Source organism: Carettochelys insculpta, chromosome 8 (genome assembly GCF_033958435.1).
Source record: "Carettochelys insculpta isolate YL-2023 chromosome 8, ASM3395843v1, whole genome shotgun sequence".
Taxonomy (NCBI): Eukaryota; Metazoa; Chordata; order Testudines; family Carettochelyidae; genus Carettochelys; species Carettochelys insculpta.
Genome location: NC_134144.1, coordinates 37,341,849 through 37,360,616, shown reverse-complemented (window position 1 = coordinate 37,360,616; position 18,768 = coordinate 37,341,849). Strand labels below are relative to the sequence as shown.

Sequence of the window (18,768 nt, the reverse complement as noted above, 5' to 3'; positions counted from 1 at the left end):
AAGCGCCCCGTTAGTTGCCCGAAAGCCTGCTCCACATTATTGAGGGCGTGGTTGAGGCTCTGGTTAAAAGTGTTCTGGCTGGGGGTGGTGTGCCCTGTATAGGGACACATCAGGTACGGCTGAAAGGGTTACACCCCATTGCCTACTATGCAGGGTGGCATCATGATGGCCCCCACGGAGACCTCCCAGGCAGGGACGTAGGTGTCCTCCTCCGTTTGGCATCGTGGGCTTGCCTGGAGCAGCCCACACAGATGATGGTGAAGCAGCCCTTGGCGTCCACAAGGGCTTGCAGCACCACGGAGTGGTACCCATTATAGTTTATATAGCGGCCCATGCTGTGGTCCGGGGTGAGGATCGCTGTATGGGTTCCATCGAGGGTGCCGAAGCAGCTGGGGAACCCAACGGCTGCGAATCCTGCCATGACATCATCAAGATCCCTGACCCAGCCAGCCCTCTGCAGGATGACAGGGTTGATTGCCTGGACCACCTGTGTGAGGGAGGGCGTTGACAATTGAGCCTGCACAGTGGGGTGCCCCTTGGCCCTCCATGCTACACCCCATCCCCTCCAGGGCCCCCAGCCCAGGAGCCCACTCCTCCTTTCCCGTGGTGCGTGTGGGATACCAGCCTGACTTACCTCCAGGAGGATGGCCCTGACAGTGGCCTTGCTGACTCTGAATTGGTATCCAACCAAATAGTGACTATCCAGGGTGGCCAGCTTCCACAATGCGATCCCCCCTCTTTTCTAGAGTGGGAGCGTGGGCCGCATGCAGGTGTCCACATGCTGCAGGGTGGGTGTGAGCCAGAGGCACAGTTCCATGAATGTCTGCCTCAACATCCTAAAGTTCTGGAGCCACCTTCCATCGTCCCACTGGCCCAGCACCAACCTCTCCCACCAGTCTCCGCTGCTGGGATGATTCCAGAGGCACCAAAAGGGATGAGGAACGGGGTGCTGTGAGTGCTCTGTGACAAGAGCCTGCAGGACCCCGGTGGGAGGGGTCGTGGGCTGCCAGGCTTCCAGCAGGGCCAGGATGACCATGGCCATCTGAGCCCTGGGGTTGCAGGAGGCGTCTACCTTGGGCAGCTGCTTGGGCTCCATGCGCTGCAGTCTGCTCTGAGCAGAGTGTCTGCAGTGCAGTCCACAGCTCAGCAGCCCCACTGTGTATGCAAGGTGGGTGTGTTTGGGAGGGGCCCTTTAAGGGGGCAGCTGGCTGGGAGCCCTGGAAGGGCTTGTCAGCCTTGTGACACCACGTGTGGCATTTCCTGGTCTGTTGTTTCAAAAGGGCTTGTTGCTGTGTAGACGCTCCCTTTCGAAAGGCCAGGAACCTCTTTCAAAAGAGCAGATTGGTGTGGTGTGCTTTGTGTGTGTGTGGTCGCGTTCTTTTGAAATCCCTTCTTTCAATTTCGATTTTCGAAATTCTGGCTTTTGGATATTGTGTGTAGTGTAGACACAGCCCCAGTGTCTTTAATTTTTGTTTCTCCTTTTAGGAACAAAGAAGAACAGCATCTCTCTTGCCCTGTTCCATTGGGGAATTAATTCATGCTTTTCTTAATGGTTCTCCAGGTTTGGGGCTTTCTGTGCTAGCCCAGCCTTCTTTTTGTACTTTTCTGACAGTTACTGCCCCCTTAAAAATTTAGCTGGTATATAAATATATTGAACTCAGTCTGACTTCTCTTAGCACATGCAGTTTCTGTTGAGTTTATGGTTCTGGGTACAGTCCCCATTTACAGTGCTTCAGGTGAGTAGCTAGGTTAGGAAGGTCTTGAGTTTACCATGCTGAAAGTATGCTTTGTGAAGTATTTTGAAGTATAAACAGGGATATAACAATCTTCCTCTGAAAAGATGCTCTGCTTTTGTGTGCTCTTCTGGATGTTGGAAGTTAGCCCCTGCTCTTCTGACAAATAATTCAGTTCTAAGACTGCTTTAACTGTGATGGAGACCCCTGGTACAGGAGCCTCAGGATGCCTGTTAGATAGGAATTTAACAAGGGCTCTCTTGCTTATTCTTATTGCACATTCCAGATGATACCTACCTATAAGGGTTGCAGCAAGGATGCTGAAGCACAAGACAAAGATTACCTTGTTTCTTTGGCCTACGGAAAGTAGACAAACATTGATATTTGAACATCTTGATTTATTTCCCTCCTCTTTGATACTACTCTTCCATCTTATGACATGACTGACAGAAGAATGGTTTTTAGTTATTAAGTGGTCTCTTTCATTCATAAAACATCAGTGATAAGACTGCAGCATGGCTAGGAGCAGCTTGAAGTCAGACAACTTTTTCAGCTGGTTTATAAGGTGTCTTGGATGTTTGGATGTAAAATTTTATTTTCTAGCCGTTTTCATGAATCACAATCGTCTTGCAACAGATGTAATATTCCATCAGTGGGTGAGAAGGGTTACTAGATGAATGTATCTGTTTCCCCTAATTTGGTCATCCCAGTTCAGATCAGTTTAGTATTTTCTATGATAACATTAAAAAAAGTTAACCTAGGCTATGTCGACAGTTGCAAGTACATTTGAAAAATCCTTCCCTCTTTTGAAAAAGTGTGGGGTGCGTCTATGCGCGCAGTGAACTCTTTCAATCCAAAATTGAAAGAAAATGGCGCCCCCTTTTGAAAGGAAAAGTGTGCTCCACGTACCACTCTTTTGAAAGAGCAGTCCTCCATGGCGCCAGCCAGCTGGCATGTGGAGAAGCCCTGGCCAGCGGCAACAGGCCTGAATGGTAGCTGTGTCTGACTGAGTTTAAGGCCGCATGGACCCAGAACCCCCATGGCAGGAAGCTGAGTGTGTGCTAGGAGCAGCAAACCCACGAGCTCCTGCAGCATGCCCTCAGTGCAGCTGCAGAGTGGCAATGTTCACTTATGGCCAGCTGCTAGTCGTCCTTGGCCCCCCCTCAGACCCCACACAGGGCTCTCATGACTCTGGGCAGCCCCTGAAAAAAAAGGCGGCCTCATGGATGGAGCCCAAGCTCAGAGACCTGCTTGAGCTCTAGAAAGAAGAGGAGGTCTTGAAGGAGATGGGGGTGAAGTGGTGGAATGCAGCTGCATTCACCTATCTGGCCAAAGGGCTGTCCACCCATGGATACCCTGCTCATCCATGATTCTGGGCAGCTTGACGGAGGAGGGGGACCGCTCACCAGCTGCAGCCGCACCACAAGCAGCCTGGAGCAGGAGGGCGTGATAGGCTGACAAGGACGACGCCACCCATCTGCAGACAGAGCTGGCAGAGCGGCGTCTCTGCATAGACGAGGCACACCATGTGTGGCAGAGGGCTGCATGGGACAACCTACTGGGCCACCTGCAGGAGATGACAGTGGTCCTGTGGGAGCACTCAGGGCTCCTGGCCTGCCTGCTGCGCCCGCTCACCCCACCCCTGCTGGATCCCCCCCACTGTTCATAGTTTGTCTGCGCTGTTAGATAGATTTGTGTTGCTGTGCAGACAAACCACATGGTTAATAATGACAGTTAAAGTTTTATATTTGCACCACTCCTGTGTCCTGTACTCTTGCTGAGGGGAGGGTAGGGAGTGGATGTATGGGGTGGGTGTTGAGGAGATAGTGAGGGGTCTGTGTGGCGGGGGGTGGGGGTCCTGCGTGAGGTGCTGTGGGTAGGCCATAGCGACCCCCTATGTGCAAAGGTCTCCTGGAAGGCCTCCCTAATGCGGATCCCATCCCAGTAGACCTGGCATCTTGGGCCGAGGACCGGCTGTTTGAAGCTAGGGCTGGACTGAGCTGCCTACCACATGGGTAACGCCTCGCCCTTTCCCTCCACAATGCTGTGGAGGATGCTGCAGGCACACACCACCTGCAGGACATTCTGCAGGCTGATCTCAAGCGGCGTGAGGAGTGCCACCGGCCCTTCCGGTGCTTGAAGGCCCACTCCACCACATGGCCAGTCTAGTTCAGGCTCATGTTGAACAGCGTCTGGGTGGGGTCAGTGTGGCCAGTATAGGGCCTCATTAACCAGGGCTGCAGCTGGTAGGCAGCATCTGCCTCCATGCACAGAGGCATGGTGACATCCCCCAAGCTGGTGCTCCCGTGTTGGGACGTATGGCCTGGCCTCCATTCGGCAGCAGAGGACGGAATTGGGGAACACCAGGGTGTCGTTTGTCTTGCCCACCCAATCAACATAAATGTCTCGGAAGCATCCCCTCTGGTCCACCACGAGTGGTGGATGCTAGTGCTGTGTTCCAGGGTGCGGATGGGGATGTATCCCCTCCAAGGCACTAAAGCAATTCGGGAAGCCTAGTGTTGTGAATCCCATGACCACTGCATTCACGTCCCCCATGCGGACCACCCTGTGTTGCAGCATGGTGTTGATGGGGCACACGACCTGTGTGGGAGGGCGGGCATACACTCACATGAGGGTGTGATGGGGTGTGCCTGGCTCCCTCCCCCAGCTTCTTCCGTGTGCCCTCTTCCCCATGCCTCCAACCACAAAGGGAACCCCTTGCCCAGGGCCCTCTCCCTGTGGCGGGTGTGTGCCTTGAGCATGCCTTACCTCCATGGTGACAGCCCCGACAGTGGCCTTGCCAACCCTGACTTGGTGCTTCACTGACTGGTAAGTGTCTGGGGTGGCCAGCTTCTAGATTGTGATGGCTACCTATGTTTCAAGGGGGAGGGTGGGCTGCATGGTAGGTGTCCCAGCATCTCAGGGCGGGGGTGAGCCAGTGGCAGAGGTCGTGGAAGGTCCTCCTGCTCATATGGAAGTTCTGCACCTGTCTGGCGTTGTCCCATTCCCCAGACACCAGCCACTCCCACTAGTCCGTGCTGCTGGGGTGGTGCCAGAGGTGGCTGGGCGCTGGGGTGGGGGTGATGACAGGATCCCGGCTTGAGGGGCTCCACAGTCCTGGCGGAGGGGGTCGCCCCCAGGAGGAAGTGGAGGGTGGCCGTGAGCACCATGGCCAGCTGGTTGAGCACAGGGTTGAGGATGGCCAGCTCGACGAGGAGGAGCTGCTGCTTGGTGTTTGTGGCGACTGGCTTCCAGGCACATTCGGGCTCTGCGGGGCTTGTGACAGCTCCGCAGGACTCAGAATGTGCAGGGCGAGGGTGCTTGGGAGGTGTCCTTTAAGGGAGCAGCTGGCTGCAGAGCTCAGAAGGGCTTGTCCGCCAGGTGCCCCCATCTGCCGTGTTTCCTGGCCCGTTCTTTCGAAAGGGCGCCTGTAGCTGCGTGGATGCTCTCTTTCAAAAGAGAACGACAGTCTTTCAAAAGAGTGGTGCAATCCGCTTTTTGTGTGTAGATGTGCGCTTTTAAAAGGCAATCTTTTGAAGGGTGGCTTTCGAGAGATCCTTTTTCAAAAGTGCGCTCCAGTGTAGACGGAGCCCTAGTGAGAAATACTAACCTCTGATTGCAGGTGATATGCCAATACAGGAGAAGTACATTGCTTTTGCTTCCATAACAGCCTTCGTATAGGATTCTGTATGCACTTTTTGCAGGTGATCATTGCTGGGACACAACTGCTTCCAACCCTGTGTTCTGTCAGGATGGTATAGTAATGACTGGAAAGCAAGTGGTATCCCTTGCTAGCTACTGGTTGAATAATCCACTGACTGTACAACCTTTAGGCCTAAGACATGTGAAACTGCAGTGGGTCAGAGAGATTTGTTCTCTGTATGTTGCTGTCTTGCAGGTCACCAAAATTATATCCTTTTCAAAAATGAGTGTGCTTTTGGCTAGGCTTGTCCTTTTGTTTTATTGATGGGAAGGTGGGAGTAACTGTTCTCCTTATATCTTCTTCATTGGTTAGAAGAGGTAGTTATCAGTAAATGACAGGCCAGGAGATTATAGTTGTGAATATACGAGTTATATTAATTTTTTCTTCCATTTTATCGGATTATCACCTCTTTTTAATTTATATTTAAAAAAAAACTAGCCCAGCACAAGGGCTGAACATTGCAACGCCTTCTCTGGACACTGAGTGCTTTCAAGGTCTTAAAACTACCAGTTATTTCTGGAATTAATACACAGCTCCCTGAATTAGCAGTTTATATTCCTAGAAGGCGGATTTCCAGGTTCACATTAATTCACAAGAAGTTCTTGACCTCCTCCAGTTCTGTACATGGAGGTCAGTCCTCTCCAGACCACAGTCTAGTCTTGTTATTCTATTTGAAATATCGAATTAAATGAGCTCCTGCTTTATTTTCAAAAAAACTAGTATATAATTCTGGGAGGTGTTAAATAGAATTGTCTGTTCTGAACTTTTGGTGGAACTGTTTGATATTTAAATGTGTATCTTTGTAAATTTAATTTAAAGCCAAGAAAAAAGAAAAGAAAAAACACAAGTCCTCCTCCTCATCCAGCAATTCAGAAAGTTCAAGTGATTCAGACTCTTCCTCTGATTCCTCATCTGATTCTGAAAGTGCTTCTGAAGAGAAATCTAAGAAGAGAAAAAAGAAACACAAAAAAAATTCTAGAAAACATAAGAAAGAAAAGAAAAAGAGAAAGAAAAGTAAGAAAAGGTAGGATTATTTTGCTCTTCTAAAAGACTTTTGGAAGCAGGCCAAGTTGCTTGTTGTTAAACATTTAAATGTAAAAAATATATGTTAGTAAGTATGCTGTAGAAAAATAAACGTACTTGGCTAGCTATCTTTTTGTTTTGGGGTTGATATAGGAAAAATTTTCTGTAAATAACATTTCATTTTTTGCACATATATAATGTGATCCTTTGGTATATGCCTGCACCACTTAGATATGTGGAGGATTGTGGGACCCTTGATTTTTTTTTCTTTTTTTGTAAACGATTTCAGTTTTCTTGTTTTGTTACTATACATTATTGCCAAACTACATAATGAGAGCCACTTGTGTAGATTTGGTTTGAGATTTTCATGTGTTGATTTGTAAAGTTGAACATTGAAAACTTGACACTTTGACTCATTTCTGTCTTGATTATCTTGAATTAATTTATATACTATGAGACTTCTGTAATGTGCATTGAGGAGCATGCAGGTCTAAAAATGAACATAATTAGAGCTCAAACATATTGACACCTTTAATTTACTGATAAGTAACTTGTGATAGTGTCTTGAAAATCAGGTGCCAACTTAAACCTGTCTAGTTCTTTTGTGAAAATTTTACCCAAGCATACCGAAGTCTCCTTAAAAGGCAATGGTACTTGAGACTCCTAACTACCTTAGCTGCTTTTTACTACAGAATTCCCATGCCAAAATATGATCTAGAGATAAAGTTCTTATACAAGTTTGCTTTCTTTCAGTATAACCACTAAGAATCAAGGAAATCATCTGTTATAGCAAACCTGTTTTCCAGACCAGCCTCAGCTTCATGTATTTTACCATCTAAACCCACTTAGCAATCTCAAGCTCCATTCAGATTCCAACATACAATTGTACAGTTCCTTTCAGGTTTACATTCAAACATACTAGCTGGACATGACCCTGTTTCTAACGTAGAATTGGCTAAAACTTGGTACTTCCAGTTTGTGAGAAATATGATTTCATTCAAAGTAAGGTGGTCCAGGGAGCCAGCTGGCCCAGGAATCTGGAAGCCCTGATGTTCCTGGCCTGAAACAGTCTGCCTGGTGTTAAAGCTGCCCTAAAACCACAGACTCTGGAAGCTCATCCCTGGACCTCATAACTCTGTGGCACGGAACTCAGAAGGCTTATGAACCAGGATTCTCAGGGTTTCCATGCTCATTGCTACAGCACACTATCTCCATCCTGCTCCTGCACCCTACCTCCATCCCAAATCCTACCCTCAGCACCACCCCCAATAACAATTTAAATACAGCACATTAAGGATCTATCTTATGTCATACTATACATGTACAATACTCTATAGTAGTTTGTATATACAAAAGCTTTAGTAACAGATTTTGTTTACCGTTCATTGTGACAAACACTAAAAAGGTCTTGAAAATTCCATAATCCAGCATAGCCTATTTCCAGGGTTGCTGAATTAAAAAAAATTCATGTGTATTTTAAACTCTCTGTAAGTGATTGGGTTGATAATTTTCAGATTTTTTAATCTTAGCTAGATTTCTTTTATTTTACTACTAAGAAGATGGTAAGCATATCCTACAGAACTCAGTCCTTTTCTGAATTGCTCTGATGACCACATAAATAATTTCTCTCTTATTAGTGTGTATTTTCAGTTGACAACACTTCTGAAATTCCGCTATATGTAGACAGGTTGAGAGGCCTCCCTTAGAAATTCTAAACCTGAAGTAAACAAATATTTAAAACTGAATTATTGACAGGTTTTTGTTTGTGTATAAATAAAGCTCATCCAGTGAAAGTGAAGACGAAAACCCTGAAGCACAGCCATTGTCTACTGTCCGTCCTGAGGAGATCCCTCCTGTACCGGAAAACAGGTTCCTCATGAGAAAAAGTCCTCCTAAAATAGATGAAAAAGAAAAAGAAGGGAAGAGTAAGGAGAAGGAAAGAGAGAGGTAAGCTTACACATGTTTGATTGGGACTACATGTGACAATGATGTGATCAAGTCAGGACTTTTAGGTTTAAAGGTGAAATCCAGGTTTTCCACGTGGTGCTTAACCACTGGTACTTCATGAGCAGCGGCAGTTTAGATGTCATAAAATGTGTTTGCGTGTAAGCGTAAGTAGTGTGGAAATTTCAGTGATGTATTTTAAAGGAATTTTACAAGGAAATAATGTAAGAAGGAATGGAGAAAATCTAAGCACTTATTCACAAATACAATTTTCCACTTGAAATGGGTGGCTCTTGGGACTTAATCAATATATGAAGCCTTTCACTTGAGTAGATCACTGCTTTTTATTATAAAGTGTTGTATGCAGTATAGTTGTAGCCCTGTCGGTCCCAGGAGATTAGAGAGACAAGGTGAGGTGGGACTTTTATTGGACCTGACTTCTGTTAGTGAAAGAGGGAAGCTTTCATGCCACGTGGAGTTCGAGACCTTTCTGTGATCTGAAGGTGAGTTCTCCATGGCTCAAGAGCTTCTCTCTCCAACCGAAGTTGGTCCAGTAAAAGATAGTACCTCACTCACCTTGACTCATTAGTATAAAGAGGAAATTCAGCACCGCATGACAGTTTTGAGGTTCTGTGAAATACGCTTCTTAGTCCAGTTTTTGATGAACCACCTTCTAGTGGACACTGTCTGATTCATTCTACCATACTTTGTCAAACCAATAGTTTACCTTGTCTAGAATCTTGTTGCTAACTGTAACCACTACAGCAATCTCTGAGGCAAGCACAAGAAACATTATAAGGAATAATTATGAAGTAAACTGCCGATATAGAAAATGTATTCCTGACCGCATGCAATTAGCAGCTCGCTTATGTCCTGGAGCATAGATGTTTATATTTGTTTTACTAGACAAGGTAAATAGGATATCTGTTGTTCTTGATATATGTATATGATACTCCTACTGTGCTATTATGTTTTGGGAAGGCGTTCTACTGGATGAGGCAGATGAACCTCAACCTTGTAAATTCTCTCACAAGATCAAGATTGGAGCACAGTGGTCAGGTAGTGCAGTCAGTTTTGTATAGCACAAGCCATGCTGGTACAATACCTAAGAATGTTAATGTTTAACCAGTTAATGGTTATGGGTAGAGCAGCCCTCCGCCACTCTCAGGAAGAGGGTTGCTCCAACCTTGCCAGGCTGGAGGATCCCCATCTGCAGCAGCCCCAAGGGAAAGGGACAGCTGGGAAGGGGTGCCTGGTGAGGCCATGGACAGGAGCTGATCCAGCCAGGGTGGAGAGCCCCCCCAGGATCACCATGGACAATATCTGCTCAGGCCTATGGCAATCCCAGGTCAGGCCACTGCATTTGGGGACTGCTCAGGATGCTCCAGCTGGGCCAGAGCAGCCGAGGTCACCAATGGGCTGCAAGTGCGGGCACTCTAGACCGACTGGAGCAGCCCTTGTCTGCGGCCATCCTTACCCACCTGTTTAATCAGTTAACTGGTTAAACCTAGCATTTAACCAGTTAAACGTAATTTTACATCCCTAACAATACCTATCCTGAGGCTGTACAGAATTGTTCACACCTTTATAGCTGTCCATGGAATATTTTGCAAGCTGTAACTCTACTGCAAGTTATTCTATAGTTTTGCAGCACCTGGAAGAGTACTTAGACACCTTGGAGAAACATTTAAAGAAACTAGGTTCCTGTTCTTAAATTTTGATAGACTGGTGAGCAATAAGGATAAAGAAGGGCCAGGCTTATAAAATTCTAACACAGTGATTTTGTTTTGGCATGTGACGTAAAGATGTTACTCTGCAAATCTTTTTCCAAAAATACATAAGGGAACACGTCTCCTGTCTGCCCCTAAAAGGATTTTTTAAACTTTGTCTTTTGCATAATACAGTGAAGTTGAGAAATGGTGGCTATTGCATACTGTCTGAACTTGGTGGAGAGTATGAGAACTACTATTTATTTTCATTTGGACTGACTTTTTTTGATATGCAAAAGAACCAATCCAAAATAGTAGTGGAGTCTGTCTAACCGATATTTTCCTGTCTTTCTCCCTCCACAATTTTTAAAATAATGCAATAGACAGCATGAATTTTCTTCATTTTTAGTAACCAAGCGAATTCACAGTCGTCATACCAGAGAAGGCTTTTAGTGACAAGATCTGGAAGGAAGATAAAAGGAAGAGGACCAAGGGTAAGTGTAAACCAATGAACAGAACAAAACAAATCCATTGTTGTGTGGTGATGATATGCAGTTCTATATCATGAATCATTTGAGAATCTCACAGCACCTTCACATCCTTCTTGGACAGAGGAAGGGAAGAATTATTATCATTTTACAGATTTCCTCCATTTGGCAAAGTGGTCATATAGAGAAACAGTAAACGATCTGGGTATAGAACCCTTCAGTTCTGACTTCTGTGCGCCTCCTCTACACGCTAGCTATTACTGCTCACTGAATACGTTTAAAAGAAAATGGATTTTTAATGCTAAAGTTTTTAAAATAAAACTGCATCTCTTCTGCTCATGTATATTACCTGAAAGTTCAAAAGATAAGTTGTAATTTGGAATAAACTGTAAAATCTTAAATACCGCTGGCAAAATCTAAAATTTATTGCTACTGGTCCCATGGAAAAATAACATTTGTCATGCTCAGTGTTGGAGCTTGGACCTTTTCCAGATTGCTTTCATGTTAGTTTGAGAAATAGTGATTAGTTGGGATAGATCCCTAACTAATCCTATGCTCATTTGGAATATCTATTTTTGACATGTATAAAAGTAGTACAGCTCAGATAATCCCCAACTTTGAAGGGAAAGAGAATTGTAATCCTATCATTATGAATTTTCAGAAAACCAGTAAGCAGTTTTCTTCATAAGATTTAGTGAACAACAAAATCCCACTTTACAGAGAACAAGAAACTCCAGGAATGGATCTGGAACAATTTTTAATGTTTAAAAAAAAAAAAAAAGATACTGGCAAGCACCAGCAGAAAACATGGCTCAGAAAAACCACCAACTTCCATCAAGTGCTGACATATCAGGTGCCAGAAGTTAGAAAGCCAGACTAGGAATCTATAATAACAATAATCTTAAAGAACAGAATTCGAAGGAGGTAATTTTCTCATGATTAAATTTTAATAAAGCCCACTGAAGTTAGGTTGTTAATGGGAATTTCTGTTTTACTCTGTATTGTGACACTGAAGCAACATTTATACTGGGGAGAAACATTCCTACTTAGTAGCCTTCAGGATCTTATCAACTTGGGTCCTATTGAACTCAGCTTGACTCTGCAGTCTCCTGTGAGGTTTCTTTCTTGTCACATAGTCAAACTTCACTTAAATTGATCGATGCATGGGATGATTATAGGGCATACCACACAGACCAACTTGTCAGTGAGCCTCTTCCTTTAGCTACATTTATGCATTACATTGTGTTTACTATAAAATCCATCCGTGCATGTTGCGATTGTTTTAGTCACTTTGTAGAAACCAGTTCTGTACAGCATGAGTTATATTCCAGGTAGGGCTGTCCATCAATCCAAATTAAATCGATTTATTCATAAAAGTTAATTGTGATTAAAAATTATTCACAATGAATCGGACTGTTAAACAATAGAATACCCACTAAAATGTATTAATATTTGTGGATGACGTATTGGCATTTTCAGTATTGGTTTCAGTTAAAACAGACTACAGTGTACAATACTTACATTATGTTGTTATTTTTGGTCACATATATACTCTGTAAAAATGATAAACAAAAATGGCAATTTTTAGTTCACTTCGTACAAGTGCTGAATTGCTGTATCTTTACAGTGAAAGTGTAACTTAACAAATGTATTTTTGTTTTATAACTACACTCAGAAATAAAACAACATAAACCTTTAGAGCTTTCAAGTCTACTCAGTCCTACTTCTTGTTCTTCCAATTGCTAAGACAAATAACTTTGTTTACATTGACAGAAGATACTGCTGCCTGGCTTTTTATTTACACTGCCACAGGAAGGTGAGAACAGGTGGTTGCATGACTATTTGTAGCTGGTCTTGCAAAGCATTTACTGTCAGATTAAATGTTCGTATGCCCCTTTGTGCTTTGGCCATCATTCTAGAGGACATGTTTCCAGGCTGATTATGATCTTTAAAAAGTGCATTAATTAAATTTGTGGCTGAACTCCTTGAAATACCATTGTATGTCTCATGCACTATTTTACTCACCTTCTGCCATGCATTTCATGTTGTAGCAGGTGATGACCCAGCTCATGTACATTTTAAGAACATTTTCAAAGCCGATTTTGACAAAATGTAAGCAAGATACTAACGTGAAATTTCTAAAGATAGCTACAATTCTTGACCCAGGTTTAAGAATCTGAAGTGGTATCCAAAATCTGAGAAGGGCATGGTGTGAAGCATGCTTTCAGAAGTCTTAAAAAAGCAACACACTATTTGATGCAGAAACTACAGAACCCAAACCACCAAAAAAGAAAATCACCCACCTGCTTGTAGTGTTTGACTCAGATGATAAAAATGAATATGCATTAATTCTTACTGCTTTGGATTTTTATCAGGGAGGACCCATTATCAACATAGTGTCATGTCCTTTGGAATGGTGGCTGAAACATGAGGAGACATGAATCTTTAGCACATTCTGCAGTAAATATCTTGCAATATCAGCTACAACAGTGTCATGTGAATACCTATTCTACACAAGAAGCAGGCAGCATTGTCTGCTGCAAATTTTAATCAAAACCATTTGTCTGGCTGATTGGCTGAACAAGCAGTAGGATGGAATGGGCTTGTAAGGTCTAAAGTCTTAAGCTGTTTTATTTTTGAATGCAGGCTTTTTTTGTACATAATCCTATATTTATAAGCTCAACTTTCATGATAAAGAGTATTACAGTACATATATAAGTTGAATTGAAAAAAAAACACTTTTTTTCTTCTTCACAGTGCAAATATGTGTAATAAAAATACAGTAAGCACTGTATACTTTGTAGTTGAAATCAATATTGAAAATGTAGAAAACATCCCAAATATTGCTATTCATAGCAATTAATTGTGAGGCTACCCAGCTATTAAAAATTAATCGCACTTAATCATGCTATTAAACTATATTTTATTTATTTATTTAATTTGGCCTTTATGGTTGTAGAGAAAAAAACTTGAACATGGGAATCTTAAGGGACCAGAAACCAGAAAGCAAAAGAACCCAAATTTTATTTTATTTTTTTTCCCACAAATCTCCCTATTTGCAAATCAAATCTCATAGTTTTTAAATGCTTGGGGTTAGCAGTATGGCTGGGGGTGCAGCATGCAATTTTGCCCAGTGTGCACAGGATCTCCTGTAAGTGCTAATTCTACAATGAGGTCTGCTAATGTGGGCACATATAGAGTCCTAGGATGCGAAAAAGGCATCCACAAGAGCCATTCTCATGGCAGGACCAGAATTTTACTTGGCATTGTGCCTCTGGTAGAGGCCAGCTTCCGACACAGGAAAGTGAACCAGCCAGCATGAACCTCTGGGGGAGAGGAATAAGGGGAATTCCTACCTGGGTGCTGCCAGTCTGTAACCTGAAGCATAATATTCCTGTAACCCTTGTTACAAAGGTTTTTGATATCCTCCAGGCCATTTGAAAAATTTAATCACAACCGTGTTTATTAAGAGCGCTCTCTAGCTCCAAGACAACATATTGCACCTTCACTGAAGTATTCACATTCTGCCAACTTGCAATTTTTCAAGAGTTAATTCCAGCACCTCCACCTTTTTGTCCTCTGCCCCTCCCCCACCACCTAGGAAGTTACTTTCCTGTCAACATAGAAACTTTTTTGTTGTGGGTGGTAAATGGTATAACAAACCTGCTGTACCAGGGCTTGCAAAATTAGCATTTAAATAGTCTAAGGCAGAAGTCTGGAACCTGAGGCTCTGGAGCCACATGCGTCTCTTTAAGGATTTCTTTGTGGCTCCCAACACTGTAATTGCAAAGTAAAAAAAACACCTTCCTGATTATTTTTTGATATTTCAGTGAACATGTAAAAGGCCAGCAATGAACAGCATATATCTAAATAGCAAATAATATATAACTCTCCCTTTAATGTGTAGTGCATTGTGGGATATGTGTGTCCACTGCCCTTAAAATAGGGGTTACAAAAAGTATAGTTTGATCTTGTATTCACATCCATTGAGGCTCTTGAATTATTGATTTATTTTTACCAAAATCAGAAAAAAATGGCTCCACTTGCTCTTTTGGTTGTCATCCCCTGGTCGGACAATCTCTACTGCAGTAGAAAACAAAGTGGAATCTCTGCTTTGGGTTACAACAGCCTCAAGCACTGGCAAGTGTAAAAAGTAGCACTGTCAATTGTTAACATGCGTTTATTTTTTTAATGCGTTAAGTCTGCCCTATGTAAATTGCAGACATTAACACGCATGTATTGACAGCCCTAATTAATTGTTTTTCTCTTGAAAGACCTAGATCCCAGTTTATCTTGGCAATTATAAATGGTTTCCTGAATATTCTCCCATATCATTGCTAGTACAAACACCAACTTTTAGCATATTGATCATTTACCTACCTTGTCTAGTACAGACATTTTGTTTCCAGTCTACTCGTCTTCCTAATTCTTTCCCTCAAGAAATGAGGCCTCATGCATGTCCACTTATGTCAGGCCAGGTCTACAGCGATGAACATTTTCAGTAGGTCTTAAATTTTAAAGCTAATAAAAAAAAAATTTGCAAACTGTTGCCCTGGTGACGCTTTGTGAAATGTTATGGGGAGTTTTCATGGCGGAGCAAGGGTGAGTTGCATTCATCCCAATGAAAAAATGTTAAACTTGATAGAATATCTAAAAGATTTTCAGGTTCAAGCAACAACAGTTCTCTTTCAAACAATAATAATACCTGGGCTCATTTAAGGTCTTTAGAAATTTCTGAAACTGTAGTGTGGATATTTGAGCAACCATTTGGGAAATCCATTTTAACTGAATATAAAATGTAAGTGTATTATTGTGATGGGGTTCTGGGGTCCCCCAAGCTCTGCACCCCGGCCGTAGGCAGGAGAGTCTTTTACTTAGCAGGAGAACAGCGGGTTTATTAGCCGACAGGACACAGCATTGTACAGAGGAGTCAGTGCAGCAGGCAGAGACAGCCAGTCCAATCCATGTTGGGGAGAGGAGGCCCCGAGGGGCCCCCAGAGCTGGGGCCTTGCCCCCTCCTTTGTCTTTCTCTCCCTCAGCCCAGACTAACTGCTTCCCAACTCCCAGTTCCAATTCAAACCCCTCAGGCTCCACCTCCTCCTTTGTCTGCAGTACAAAGGTGTTACCTGGTTGTCAGGGTTACCCTCAGCAGGAGCCCCACACCCTCTGTGAGCCACTCACACACACACAGGTATCCCCCACTTCTTCACATCTCTCCCCCCTTCCAGACCGAACTGAGCGGGGTCACTCAACTGGTGACCTGGGGAAGTTCGGGGCTCTCCCCTTGTGACAGGGCATTGGCTGTACCCTCTGTTTTCCCCTCGATGTGCACCACCTCCACATCATAGTTCTGCTGGGGGAGGCTCCAAGTCAGGAGCTTGGTCTTGGCCCTTTTCATGTGATGCAGCCGGGCAAGTTTCTTTAGTTCCCTTGGGTTGGTTGGTCTCGCTGCAGCACCAACAGATTAAACAGGTCTTTTGTGGTCTGGGTCCTGCCCTATCTGACCACCAGTCCATACAGCTGCTCCAGCCAATGTTTGGAATTTAGTTACAGTCCAGTAACGGAAGGTAAAAATGCTTCCATCCTTGGCATTTAGCCAGACCACCACAATGGCTGTGTGCCTCAGTTTCCCCTTCCATGCCACACAATAGGTTTGGAATGTTCCTTCTCATGTTAGAGGTTGCAAGACTAGTTACAGGGAACAATGGTGACATTTCAGAGTTACAGACTCCTTTAGCATACAATTTATGCTTCTACATTAATGTTATTATGTTACATGGCTCTTTTTAAACATTTAGTGCATGGTACAATTTTACAGCTTTTGGTAGCAGCACCCCTTGGTTACAGCAGTTAGCGTGAGTAACAGAACAAACCCATTGCAACTGTACATTTACGTTGCTCTTTGGTAGACCACAACTTTTGTGTAACCTCCTTGAGAATCTGGTATTTTGGGGATAAATGGCTGAGGCCTTTCTTAGCACCATCAAGTTTTAATCTTCTCTCTTGCCCCCTGGGGTGGAAATTTGATCTCTCTGGCTGTGCCCTCTTTTTTAACAAGAGCTGGGCCATTGATGAGCTTAGGGAGATGGCCCCCCCCACCAGTCTGGAAATTTGCAAACCAAACTGCTTTCTGAGAGTTGTTTTGTGAGTCCCAGACGCAGAATCCACATGAAGGAATTCCTGTTTATCCCTTACTGGCCCACCAGGCCCAAAGCTCCTTTGTCCTTCCACCTCCAACTACTGCCTCCCCATGGAATCAGAAGTGGAGTTCAGTATAAGAATATAAGTGTTTCCACCATCTGGAGATGGGGAATTGCTGGCGCTCTCCTGCATCCTACAGAGACTGACTGTGCAGCTGTTTTATTTGGTTCTCGCAGGGCTGCTCACATTCCCTGATAGTTTTCACTTTACTTGCACCAACTTCCAATTCCTGAAAAACTTTTACACTGCCTGCTTTGGACCCTTCCAGAGCACAGCCAGTGGTTTCACACTCAGGCAGGTTCTGGCCATCAGGAGCTGAAACAAACTTCTCCCCAGGCAAAGGGTTGCTCTGGTGCTTACAGACAAGCACCTTTCCTGTTCACTCTCCTCCACCTCACTCCCATTTTCTGCAGTCCCCACAGACGGGTCAGGAAAAGTTTCAGGGAAATTCTCTTCCTTAAGAGCTTCCCCAAACAATAACTTACCCCTGTCTGGCTCCACAGGGGCACTGCTCCCTTGAGCCACAACCAGCTCCTGGGTTTCACCTAAACCCAGGATCACTTCTGGCCCATCAGGCAGATTCCCACGTAATCCCCCTTCAGGCAGACAGCCAGTACCACCAGACAGAAGGTCAGGGTCCCTTTCCTCCCTTCTGCTACCAGCTCCTTTATCTTCATCACTCAGCATAACTCCATTGCCCGTCTGTTCTTGTGTCCTGGCGAGAGGATGACTCTGGTAGGACAGAGTCCTCTCACCCCCTCCCAATAACACCTCAGCATCAGGCACAGAACAAGTACCAGAATCGTCTGGTCTCTGGGATTTCCTGATGATCCTAACTGGATTAGACCACGTTAAAGCATCATCCCCCCTGAGAGACACAGAGGTAGGCCCACTTCCCATCTGGGCTTCAGCTGCCCTCAGATCCAGCTCTGGGACCTTGGCTCCATCTCGAGCCCCCACAGGCTCAGGCAAAGGATTCACTTCCCCAGAAGCAGAAGCACTTTTCTTGCACCAAGGACCAGTGTCCTTAGCAGGGATACCACTGCCCATCCCAGAGCCATTCCCTCTGCTCCAGCCCCCATGGCTGGATTCAGAGACACACCTGGAATGCTCTTTTCTGGTGGATCCTTCTCCAGCCACCCTAGGCTGAGGAATCCTCCTCAGACAATGGGCTAGTTTCCTCATTGGCACCTTTTCCAAACGCAGGCTCTGCTCTCTCCCCAGGCTGCTGCTGCTGCTGTTTAACACAGACAGACAATGGGAGACACTTTCTCCTTTGTCCCAGCCCCCCGGCTGGTCTCCACACACACACAGAAGGTGAAGCAGCTTCTTTCACAGACAACTTGCCATTCCCAGTGGATCAGCTGCTTTCCTGCACAGACACACAGGCACCTTCCTTGGCCCAGGCCTGGAAAACTTTTCGCAGGTCTGTCTTGGCCACTAGTAGTTGATGAGTTGGAATCGCTCCTTCCCTCCTCGAGCTGTGGCAGGCCACTTGGTTCAGAGCTCCAGGCAGTCCAGGGTTCCCTGCCCCGATCCGGGCTCACCTCTGCAGGATTCTCCTTAACCCTCAGCTCTGCCACTGCACATCCACGCTGCCTTGTCCAGCTTCTTTAATCTCGATTCGGTTTCCAGGTGCTGCCACTTCACAGCGGAGTTGCTCAGCGTGGTTGCAGGCTCTTAGGCTGATGCCCTCTGCACCCCACGATTCCTGGAAGAATCCCTTCAGTGTGCCAGGCTTCTTGCGGGTCACAAGCTGCCCGGGGTTAGGCTGTAGGCCCCTCCGCCCTCTGGGACCGACTCCAACAGACTCCCAGCGGAACCCCTTCTTCAGTGCGACACCCGCTCTCAGGGACCATGAGCACACTGTCTTGGGAAGAACTCATTCAGCGTCAGCCTCCTCAGGGGTCACTTGTTCCTGGGGGTTGGGCTCTCGGCCCCTCCACCTTCTGGGACCGACTCCAACA

At 45.0% G+C, this 18,768-nt stretch overlaps 1 protein-coding gene across 2 annotated transcripts in view; it reads left to right on the top strand.

Moving 5' to 3' along the window:
* The window catches only part of PPIG (peptidylprolyl isomerase G), a 47,892-nt gene that overhangs the window by 25,381 nt on the left and 3,743 nt on the right, over positions 1-18,768 (top strand). For both annotated transcript variants that reach the window (XM_075002010.1, XM_075002011.1), the window contains 3 exons: positions 6,256-6,460; positions 8,239-8,406; positions 10,522-10,606. In XM_075002010.1, the coding sequence (XP_074858111.1) occupies positions 6,256-6,460; positions 8,239-8,406; positions 10,522-10,606 (458 nt within the window). The remainder of the gene's footprint in view (positions 1-6,255; positions 6,461-8,238; positions 8,407-10,521; positions 10,607-18,768) is intronic.